The sequence below is a fragment of the Aquarana catesbeiana genome, linkage group LG09, assembly GCF_042186555.1.
Source record: "Aquarana catesbeiana isolate 2022-GZ linkage group LG09, ASM4218655v1, whole genome shotgun sequence".
In the NCBI taxonomy this organism is placed as follows: Eukaryota; Metazoa; Chordata; class Amphibia; order Anura; family Ranidae; genus Aquarana; species Aquarana catesbeiana.
Window position 1 is genome coordinate 71,476,696 of NC_133332.1, and position 12,367 is coordinate 71,489,062.

The window sequence follows — 12,367 nt, forward strand, 5'->3', positions numbered from 1 at the left end:
ACTTTTCTACTCAGACTGCGGCTGTTTTCTGAAGAAGACAAACCGCAAAAGACATTGCACACATTTTGTTTTGATGCACAGTGGTGTCCGTTTATGAAGCAGTGATCAGGAGGATCGCCGCTGATTACAGTCCATAAACAGTTTATGAAACAGAGATAATCAGGGGAGAAGTGTTTGAACATGTTCTCCCGCCGATGATCTCTGCACACGGAGAATCCTCATTGAATGACACAGTAACGGCCAGTTTATGAAGCTGCGATCTCACCGCTTCACTGGCGATCTGTGTCACAATTCACACTCCTCGATTCACCAGCTCAGAGGTGGACAATCGGGGAGTGAGGAGGGAATCCTGGGGGATCTGAGGAGGAAAGAGGAAGATTTTTAACTTCTTTATAACTTGTTCAGACCCTCAACACTGTAACCATGTCCCCCTGTCGTATGTATGTATAGATAGACGTATAACAGGTGTCGGCGTATAACACGCACCCCAAGTTTAGGAGGGAAGTTTAAGGAAAAAACCTTACATTTAAATGCCCATCAATGCAGCCTTATCAGTGTCCATCTGCAGCTTTGTCAGTGTCATTGCAGCCTTCTGAGTGCAGCCTTGCCCCAGTGCAGCCTTGCCCCAGTGCCCAGTGCAGCCTTGCCCCAGTGCCCAGTGCAGCCTTGCCCCAGTGCCCAGTGCAGCCTTGCCCCAGTGCCCAGTGCAGCCTTGCCCCAGTGCCCAGTGCAGCCTTGCCCCAGTGCCCAGTGCAGCCTTGTCCAGATTTATATACGACGCCGCCAAGATAGCAGGGACTTGGCAAAGCAGAGCGAGCGCCGCCGAGATCGCAGGGACTGGGCGGAGCCTAATTCACATAGCCGAATATACTCGGCTCTTCTCAGGTCCGCTCACAGTCATGCCCAGTCCCGCCCTATGATGGACATAACACAGGTCCAATGGCGGGACTGGGCATGACTGTGAGCGGAGCCGAGAAGAGCCAAGTACACTCGGCTATGTGTATCTCGGCACGATCGCTCCGCTCACAATCAGCGGAGATCGGCATATAACACGCACCCACGATTTTCCCCCGATTTTAACGGTGAAAAAAAGTGTGTGTTATACGCCGATAAATACGGTATTTAATGTAGGGGGACTCGTTATTTTTTTAACATTAACCATGCCGTCTGTCAGTGTGTTGAGCGGTGATAATTTATCACTGCCTAATAAACTGACATCTTTGTGTTTCTGTGAATTTCTGGTGCTGTAATCTTAGTAAAGTCTCACGAGATTCCAGTATCAGGGGGTGTCCTCCACTGTTCAAAGAGTTTGTAAATCTCTTCATTCCTCCAAAGGAGAAGCGATCTACACCGCTTCATAAACTGGCACCCAGAGGAGAAAGATCTCCTCTGTGAATACCGGAGAATGAAGCAGTGAATAGATTTCACTGCTTCATAAACGGACACAGATAAATGTATTTAGCCAAACAAAATTGAATTTTCAATTTGATTTTAAGACAAACGTAAAAAAAAAATAAAAAAAAAAACCTGTGGGTCAAGTATCAGGAAAAACAAAAATTGAGTGAATCTTGACCATCCACTTTCTATTTGGTTTGTGTGACTGTTTAATAACATACATTTCCTTAGATATCTGCTGTGGCTTTATAACTTACCAGAGAAAATGAAACCCTGGATCAGACTTGGTTGTATACATTTCTATGATCCAGTTAAAAAGGAATCCATAGTGTTTTAGAAGTGTTAAAATATGCTTGTGAAAGTATTCCGCTAAATTCATGTTTACGTTAAAGCTGAAATGTAGGCAGGTAAACTTCCTCTGCTTACATTTACCTATAGGTAAGCCTATAACAAGGCTTACCTATAGGTAGTGAAAATATCTCCTAAACTTGTACAGTTTAGGAGATATTTAGATTACATGCAGCCAGTGACATCACTGGCATGTGCCGTTCCTTCCAAACCCTGTGCCGTGAACGGCGGCTCCCGTGCGGGAGTGACGTCATTGCGGCTCCGGCTAATCACAGCGCCAGGGCCTACGAATCTCGAAGTAACTCCAGGAAAACCGTCAGCCCTGTCAGCGGTGTGCTGGCACCGATGCAACAACTTAGTTCTAAAGTAAGTATTCTATAAGGAGCTAGTATGTGATGCATACTAGCACATTATGCCTTTGTCTTACAGGGTTTTTGTTTTTTTATTTGAGAGTATACAACCTCTTTAAGTAGTTTCATTGGCTGAACTTGAAGCAAAGTAAACGTGTGCCATACCTGGAATTCAGTTTTAAATTATTGTATAAAATCTCTATAAAACACTCCTTTTCAGCAGCGTGCATCAATAAGTGGTGAGCTCACTGAAGCATCAGATTATGGTCAGGTAGAGCTGCGCGATTAATCGTTAAGAATTGAATTTGCGATTCTACTCCCCTCCTGATCTTAAAACAGCATTTCCCCAATACTATGTAACAAATATAGAACGTTCTCTTCTCACTTCTAAATGCTGACAAAAAAAAAAAAAAAAATCCAGGCAGCCTGCCAAGTTTATCTCAACATTAGAGGTCGACCGATATGGGTTTTTTTCTGGCCGATGCCGATGCCGATATTTAGAAATCGCGGTGGCCGATTCTGATATGTGATGCCGATTTTTTTTGGGCTGATATATTTGGCCGATTTTTTTTTTTTTCCCTTCATCTCATAAAATCTAACAGTTAGACCCCTTTCACACTGGGGCGTTTTTCAGGCGCTTTTGGGCTAAAAAGAGCGCCTGTAAAGTGCCTGTAAAACGGCTCCCCTGCAGTCTCAGTGTGATATCCCGAGTGCTTTCACACTGAGGCGATGTGCTGGCAGGATGTAAAAAAAAGTCCTGCAAACGGCATCTTTGGAGTGGTGTATACCATCACTCCTGCCCATTGAAATGAATGCGCACCGCTGCCGAAGCGCCTGCAAAGTGTTTTGGCAGCGGCGCTTCAGGGGCGCATTTAACCCCTTCCTCGGCCGCTAGCTGGGTTATAAGTGCCCCGCTAGCAGCCGAATAGTGCCTCTAAAATGACGGTAAAGCGCCGCTAAAACTAGCAGCGTTTTACCATCAACGCATGCCTGCTCCAGTGTGACAGCAACCTTAAGTGATAAGTGATACAGAAAATTTTTTACATTTAAACATTAAACAAAACAAACCTCCAATCAGTTCACTTGTATGTATAATTTAGAAAAAAAAAAAAACTATCTTAAATATTAAATACACAAAAACAGGTAATCAAAACTTTTGGACGAAAAAAAAATGGGCTAACTTTACTGCTTAGTTTTTTTTTTGAATTCATTACTGTATTTTTTTTTTTTTAAATTGCGTTTGAAAGACCGCTGCGCAAATACCGCGTGACATAAAATATTGCAACAACCGCTATTTTATTCCCTAGGGTCTCTGCTAAAAAAAAATATATATAATGTTTGGGGGTTCTAAGTGATTTTCTAGCAGAAAATACTGGATTTTTACCTGTAAGCAACAAGTGTCAGAAAAGATTTAGTCTTTAAATGGTTAAACTGAGAATTCCTACACGGAGTTCAGTCTATTGATAAAAAAGAACTTGAAGAGATACAAATGTATCTTCTTATCAGACTTGGCAGGCTGCCTAGAGGAGGAGAGAAGATAACTTTCAGGCAACTTGCATTGACTCTATTACAGAAGTCATTTGCAAGTCACGGCTGAAGTTACAATCGGCCTTTTTTATCAGCACAATCGGCCGATGCTATATCTACTCAACATCACCACTTTTGTTTCTTAGATCAAAGGGATGAACTTCATTCTGTAATTGAGGTCAGTTTAACCACTTAAAGACTAAACCTTTTTTCTGACACTTGCCGCTTACAAGTTAAAAATCTGTATTTTTTTGTATAATGTGAAAGATGTTAACGCTGCGAGAATTGTGAGAGAATCGTGATCTTGATTCTAAGCAAAAAAAAAAAAATTGCAATTCTCATTTTAGCCAGAATCTTGCAGCTCTGTGGTCAGGCATATGAGATCCCAGGGTGGATACAAAATTGATGATTTTTTTTTTTTTAATCAAATTTTATTAAAACGTTTTTGGAGTAAAAATCAATCTAAGGATAGTTTTCTATTTAAGATATATTAATAATTTAGTTTATTCAGCATGAAATGGGGCTTAGTTATGCAGCATGAGGCTGTATATTTCTGCAATATTTACATTTTTGGTAAACTCATTCAATGAATCCAAGCTCTGCAAGCTGAGATAACATGCACTGCACTGATTCATTCACACAAATTTCACAGTAACCATGAGATAAAACAAAGTTCAGGAATATTTCTTTATCCCATTGCTTTTCAAAACTATGTACACTACAAACGGTATGATTGAAACAGTTCTGATATCGCTGTTTTACTAACCTGACAGCTTATTATTCCAAATAGGAAATATTCATTTTGTTTGCAAATATTAAAGATTCTAACTACCAGCAAGAATAATTCCTTACATTTAAAGAGCACCTGTCATTTCAGATCCATCATGGCAACGCCCGTTAGCGACATCCACTCACCTGCTGCAGCCACTTCCCTCACCTTGTGTCACTGCCGCATCACCAGCCGTCCCATTAAAGAGAATAGGACTGTCGGTGAGTCAACAGCGGATCAGAGGAGGAGCCACTGCGGGACAGACAGAGATGACAGTTGCCATTTAAAAATGATGATTTAAAGTGAGTTGATTTAAATTAAGCCTTTTTACTAGTGATTTGAATCAAATTCACCCTGCGAGATCCTGAGAACTATGAATATATACAGCACAAATACTTACTGCCCATTATCAATATTTGTGTTCTGGGCCAGATTCAGAGCTGCGATTTTCATGAGATTCTAAAAAAACAAAGAGCACACAGAAAATCAATATTACAAATATATACATATCAAATGTGGAACAAGTAATTTGTACAGAGGTTATAGGGAGCACAAATGTGTACGCATTGATTTGTAAAGAGGGTTTTAAAATCATTGATCTCTAACAGTTTCCTCCAGTACGTCAGCAGTCTCCCGAGGAGAAGGAGAGGAAAGATCCCTGGTGCCGCACATTCATTGTGTCCTATGGTGGTAAGAGACACAATCATAGCCTGGGCTCCCGCCAGGCCACGCCCAATGCATTTCACTCCGCCTCCCCCAGAGCTTACTGCCACTGGACTACATGAACACTCAGCAACAAATAACCTGTTTTTGTATTGTGAAAGTTGAACACACCTCTATCACTGCATTCATTAAAGCAATATTGCCACTAAAAATAACACAAAAATGAATAACCCATTACAAGATAATAAACAAAACCAGCAGCTTTTATTTCCAATTTAGGCCCCTTTTCACACTTGGGCGGCGGGTGCGTTGGCGGTAAAACTCCGCTATTTTTAGCGGCGCTGTACCGCCAATTTTGCGGCGCTATTCGGCCGCTAGCGGGGCGCTCCCCCCCCGCTAGCGGCCGAGAAAGGGTTAAAACCACCGCAAAGCACTGCTGTAGCAGCGCTATGCCCAGGGCCGGATTTGCCACAAGGCCACCGAGGCCAGGCCTCGGGGCGGCAGTGGTGCAGGGGCGGCACCGCTCCTGCTGTGACTTCGCGGCCACCCCCCCTTTCAGGCTGCCCGTTAAAGTCGATTAAGGGCACCGGTGCCCTTAGAAAAGATGGCCGCGAGCCGCCCACTACTGCGCATGCGCCGTTCCGAAGCCGGCCACGCTCGGGAAAGCTCGTGCATGCTCGGCTGGGCAGCGCATTCGCAGTAGCATGATTGCGCTGCCCCACGCCATTTTTGAAAAGATCGAGAAGTAATGTCAGCGGTGCAGCGGCGGGGGAGAGAGATGACATCTCTCATTGCCCGCACCGCTGTTCCACCCTCCTCCATCTGGTGGCAGCCAGGCAGCGTGGCAAGTAACATCAACATCTGGTGGCAGCGAGGCAGTGTGGCAAGTGACATCTCCATCTGGTGGCAGCGTGGCAAGTGACATCTCCATCTGGTGGCAGCGTGGCAAGTGACATCTCCATCTGGTGGCAGCGTGGCAAGTGACATCTCCATCTGGTGGCAGCCAGGCAGTGTGGCAAGTGACATCTCCATCTGGTGGCAGGCAGGCAGTGTGGCAAGCGACATCTCTATCTGGTGGCAGGCAGGCAGTGTGGCAAGTGACATCTCCATCTGGTGGCAGGCAGCGTGGCAAGTGACATCTCCATTTGGTGGCAGGCAGCGTGGCAAGTGACATCTCCATCTGGTGGCAGCGTGGCAAGTGACATCTCCATCTGGTGGCAGCGTGGCAAGTGACATCTCCATCTGGTGGCAGCGTGGCAAGTGACATCTCCATCTGGTGGCAGCGTGGCAAGTGACATCTCCATCTGGTGGCAGACATAGTGGCAAGTGACATCCCCATCTGGTGGCAGGCAGCGTGGCAAGTGACATCTCCATCTGGTGGCAGGCAGCGTGGCAAGTGACATGCTCAGGGCTCCCAATAATTCTGCATTATGGTGAGTTGAATTATTTCATTTTACATTACAATGTAATGATAGAAGTAATGTGTTACTGACACCATAACAACCATGGTGCCGGGGATGATTGAAGCACTAACACCAGCCATTGCCCTGAAAAATTGCCCACAAAAAATCCTTACCCCTTGCGCGCTTTCCCTGAAGTATTTTTAGTCTGTACAATTAAAGCCAGTTATTTTCAGTGTTCTCGTGTGTGGAGATATGTTTTTAATTGATCTATTGTAGCAGTCATCGATAAAGGACAAGAATGGTGGTGTGTGTGTGGGGGCAGCATTGAAGGACCCGGCCTTGGGGCGGCAAAGGGAGTAAATCCGGGCCTGGCTATGCCAGCAGTATAGCCGCGCTGCCCCACTGATTTCAATGGGCAGGAGCGGTGAAGGAGCGCTGCTCCAAAGATGCTGCTAGCAGGACTTTTTTTTTTTTTTTTTGAGTTATAATTTATTTCCTTTAATTAAAGAAGACTTTCTTTACCGTCCTGCCAGCACACTGCTCTAGTGTGAAAACCCTCTGGGCTTTCACATTGGAGACACAGCAACGGCTCGTTCAGGGCGCTTTGCAGGCGCTATTTTTAGTGCTGTAGCGCCTGCAAAGCGCCCCAGTGTGAAAGGGGTCTTAGAGATTTCCCTCCTGTACCTGGGAAGGTCACTGCTGCCTGAGGAAAAGGCCTTTTGTGGCCTCGAAAGGTCGCCGTTTTATGTGGCGACAATGAAATTCATCTTCAGGCTTCATTTAACTTTAAAATAGTTTGTTTGGACCAAACTGGCCCATACGACCTACAGCCCTGGCCAAAAGTTTTGAGAATGACACAAATATTAATTTTCACAAAGTCTGCTGCTTCAGTGTTTTTAGATCTTTTTGTCAGATGTTCCTATGGTATACTGAAGTAGAATTACAAGCATTTCATGAGTGTCAAAGGCTTTTATTGACTATTACATTAAGTTTAGTTTATGCAAAGAGTCAATATTTGCATAGTTGACCCTTCTTTTTCAAGGCCTCTGCAATTCACCTTGGCATGCTGTCAATCAACTTCTGGGCCACATCCAGACTGATGGCAGCCCATTCTTGCATAATCAATGGTTGGAGTTTGTCAGAATTTGTGGGCTTTTTTTTTGTTCACTCAGTTCGTCACCAAACAATGGTTGGCAGAAGTTGCTCTCGCAGGATGTTTTTGTACCATTCTTTATTCATGGCTGTTCTTAGGCAAAAGTGTGAATGAGCCCACTCCCTTGGCTGAGAAGCAACCCCACACATGAATGGTCTCAGGATGCTCTACTGTTGTCATGACACAGGACTGATGGTAGCGCTCACCTTTTCTTCTCTGGACAAGGTTTTTTCCAGATGCCCCAAACAATCTGAAAGGGGATTCAGAGAAAATGTCTTTACCTCAGCAATCCAATCCCTGTACCTTTTATAGAACAACAGGTTTGTCCCTGACGTTTTCCTGGAGAGAATTGGCATCTTTGCTGCCCTTCTTGACACTAGGCCATCCTCCAAAAGTCTTCGCCTCACTGTGCGTGCAAATGTCCTCACATCTGTCTGCTGCCATTCCTGCACAAGCTCTGCACTGGTGGAGCCACGATCCCGCAGCTCAATCAACTGTAGGAGACGGTCCTGGCGATGCTGGGCTTTCTTGGGCGCCCTGGAGCCTTCTTCACAACAACTGAACCTCTCTCCTTGAAGTTATTAACAATCAGATAAATGGTTGATTTAGGTGCAATCTTAGTAGCAGCGATATCCTTGCTTGTGAATTCCTTTTAGTGCAAAGCAATGATGACTGTACATGTTTCCTTGCAGGTAACCATTAGGGGTGCGCATCTTCACTGGCCTCACAATTCGATTCGATTATCCGGTCCACAATTCCATTCGGCGATGCATCAGGACTACTGCACACGGTTTTCATCCAAAAAAATTCAAGCAGTCAGAAGAACTCAATTTTTTAAATTGTATCTGTTTAAAAGAAAAAAAAAAAAAGACAACACTCCCTGCATGTAGCAAAGTGTAAACACAGCAGACAACTTAAAGAGGAGCTCCAGACTGCCCCCAAATTACTACAGAAGATGGTCAGAGACTGCAGACATGATACAAGAGATGGTCAGAGACTGCAGACATGATACAAGAGATGGTCAGAGACTGCAGACGTGGTACAGGAGATGGTCAGAGACTGCAGACGTGGTACAGGAGATGGTCAGAGACTGCAGACGTGGTACAGGAGATGGTCAGAGACTGCAGACGTGGTACAGGAGATGGTCAGAGACTGCAGACGTGGTACAGGAGATGGTCAGAGACTGCAGACGTGGTACAGGAGATGGTCAGAGACTGCAGACGTGGTACAGGAGATGGTCAGAGACTGCAGACGTGGTACAGGAGATGGTCAGAGACTGCAGACGTGGTACAGGAGATGGTCAGAGACTGCAGACGTGGTACAAGAGATGGTCAGAGACTGCAGACATGATACAAGAGATGGTCAGAGACTGCAGACATGGTACAGAAGATGGTCAGAGACTGCAGACATGGTACAGAAGATGGTCAGAGACTGCAGACATGGTACAGAAGATGGTCAGAGACTGCAGACATGGTACAGAAGATGGTCAGAGACTGCAGACATGGTACAGAAGATGGTCAGAGACTGCAGACATGGTACAGAAGATGGTCAGAGACTGCAGACATGGTACAGAAGATGGTCAGAGACTGCAGACATGATACAAGAGATGGTCAGAGACTGCAGACATGATACAAGAGATGGTCAGAGACTGCAGACATGATACAAGAGATGGTCAGAGACTGCAGACATGATACAAGAGATGGTCAGAGACTGCAGACATGATACAAGAGATGGTCAGAGACTGCAGACATGATACAAGAGATGGTCAGAGACTGCAGACATGATACAAGAGATGGTCAGAGACTGCAGACATGATACAGGAGATGGTCAGAGACTGCAGACATGGTACAAGAGATGGTCAGAGACTGCAGACATGGTACAAGAGATGGTCAGAGACTGCAGACATGGTACAAGAGATGGTCAGAGACTGCAGACATGGTACAAGAGATGGTCAGAGACTGCAGACATGATACAAGAGATGGTCAGAGACTGCAGACATGATACAAGAGATGGTCAGAGACTGCAGACATGATACAAGAGATGGTCAGAGACTGCAGACATGATACAAGAGATGGTCAGAGACTGCAGACATGATACAAGAGATGGTCAGAGACTGCAGACATGATACAAGAGATGGTCAGAGACTGCAGACATGATACAAGAGATGGTCAGAGACTGCAGACATGATACAAGAGATGGTCAGAGACTGCAGACATGATACAAGAGATGGTCAGAGACTGCAGACATGATACAAGAGATGGTCAGAGACTGCAGACATGATACAAGAGATGGTCAGAGACTGCAGACATGGTACAAGAGATGGTCAGAGACTGCAGACATGATACAGGAGAAGGTCAGAGACTGCAGACATGGTACAAGAGATGGTCAGAGAATGCGGACATGGTACAGGAGATGGTCAGAGAATGCGGACATGGTACAGGAGATGGTCAGAGAATGCGGACATGGTACAGGAGATGGTCAGAGACTGCAGACATGATACAAGAGATCGTCAGAGACTGCAGACATGATACAGGAGAAGGTCAGAGACTGCAGACATGATACAAGAGATGGTCAGAGACTGCAGACATTATACAAGAGATGGTCAGAGACTGCAGACATGATACAAAAGATGGTCAGAGACTGCAGACATATCTTTTGTGTATTCAAAGTAATTCCAGTGCTGAGCGTGCTCTGCTGTGTTCAAATCATTCACCAGAAATCAGGAATGATATGAATACAGCAGAGCACACTCAGCACTGGAATTACTTTGAATACACAAAAGATTTATTTTACTGCAAAGCACTGCACACCATTATTTGTTGTATTGCCCCATCTGCATGCTCACTGTGTAGAGGTGGGGGGGGGGGGGGAGAGCAGAGGACTGTGTGGATGCTGGTCGAAAAGGATGGAAATTGGTCCGTGGTGACACTGGACAGGGGAGTGCTAAGGTAATGAAACAGTATTATATTGTGACAGGTTAGTGGTGAGGGGGCGGGGTATTGGTCAGCTTGGATAGGACAGTCTGGCATCTCCCTTACCACGTCCAGTCCCCTCACCTGGCTCTACCGCTCTCCTCCGGCTCTGCCTCATCCCTCCCACCAGGCTGGATGTGCCGCGGCCGCCAAAACCCTTTCAGGGCCAAATACACTGATGGCTCCACTCTCCTCCTTGGAGCTCCGTGCTCCACAGGCCGGCCTCCGCCACTCTTATCAGCAGCAGTTCCGGCACAGACAGCTCCAGCCATTGGCACTCCATGTCCCTGCCAACATGCACAGCGTCGCTCCTCGCCGTAGGGCAGCAGGGGATGACATCAGGAGGTGGGAAAAGCCGGCGTGGCTTACGGCTCCGTTCGGTCTCGGAGGTGGGCATAATGCGGCGTGAATATGACGTCATCCAAACATCGATTATTACAGTCGTAGCATCGATGCGCATTGTGTATGGTCGAACCGCGAAGCATCGATGCTATGATTATTTTCAACAGCCCTAGTAACCATGGTTAACAGAAGAACATGGATATCAAGCACCACCTTCCTGTTAATGCTTCCAGTCTGTTATTCTAACTCAATCAGAATTACAGAGTGATTTCCAGCCTTGTCCTCGTCAACACTGACACCTTTGTTAACAAGAGAATCACTGACAACGTCAGCTGGTCCTTTTGTGGTGGGGCCAAAAAATAGGGAACCCTTCTGGTACAGACCATCATCCAGGACTTGGCCACAACCAGTACTGGAAGAAACCAGAGAAGGGGGGTCCACCAACCACAGTTACCAGACCATAGGAAAACAAAAAACGTGTCGGTGCTCCTGGAGGGGCTGGAAACACAAAACAACTGAGGGTCAGAGGACAGGGAGGGGCCTTTTAAATTCTATCTGATTTGTGTTTCCTGTAGAGGGCGGAGCCGATCATCTCTCAAGTAGCTGTCCTGGAAGGTGAGGGGGGAAATGTTTTTTTTTAATGGGATTAAGTTCATCTTCATGGCAAAGAGGGACTTTGCAATTAATTGCGATGCATCTGAACACGCTTCATAACATTCTGGAGTATATGCAAATTGCCATCATAAAAACCGAGGCAGCAGACTTTGTGAAAATATTTGTGTCATTCTCAAAACTTTTGCCCACAGTTGCAATGGCTGCGAGCCCTGTATACTGTACATAGCACCAGGTGGAGGTGAGTAATAATAGCTGGAGGTCTCTTAGCAATATCCTAGTAACAAGGCAGGATGGGATAATGCAATAGTTCCCTCATATCGCTGATCAGGTAGTGAGGGAAGGAAGGATAAGGCTGCCAGCCCTATATCATGCAGCAAGCCCCGCCCCCACAGTCACCCATAGCAACCTGAGGCCTGGTTTCCCCTTTGTAGTGACTGGACGCTGCTGTGGTCACCTGTGCTCTCTAGCCCCACCTAGTGTAGATCGGTGATAACCCCCTCAGCCCGGGTACCTGCAGACTCTCCTTCAGCTGCGGGATGAGCATCCTGTACCTCTGCACCGGGTCGAAGTCCTGCTGCTGCTGCGGCATACCCATCTGCTGCTGTGCGGCCCCGGGTCCAAGTTGGGGCCCGGGGGGTCCGCCGCCCGCAGGTTGCTGAGGACCCAGTGCTGGGTTCATGGGCGCCGCCATTGTTCAGTGGCGAAATCACGTGGCTTCGGCACTACACGGAAGCTTCGGTGGGCGGGCCTTACGACTCCGCCTACTTTCTTGAACAAATCTTTATTATTTAGCAGCAGAGGGCGCTTCAACTACAAGTCCCATGATTCGC

At 46.2% G+C, this 12,367-nt stretch overlaps 1 protein-coding gene across 1 annotated transcript in view; it reads right to left on the reverse strand.

Annotated features, from left to right (window-relative positions):
• The window catches only part of MED29 (mediator complex subunit 29), a gene marked incomplete in the record, with an annotated part of 55,020 nt that extends 42,689 nt beyond the window's left edge, over window positions 1-12,331 (reverse strand). Inside the window, 2 exon segments of the mRNA XM_073598782.1 lie at window positions 4,790-4,848; window positions 12,049-12,331. Coding sequence (XP_073454883.1) covers window positions 4,790-4,848; window positions 12,049-12,228 — 239 coding nt within the window.
• Window positions 12,332-12,367: the final 36 nt, after the last annotated feature.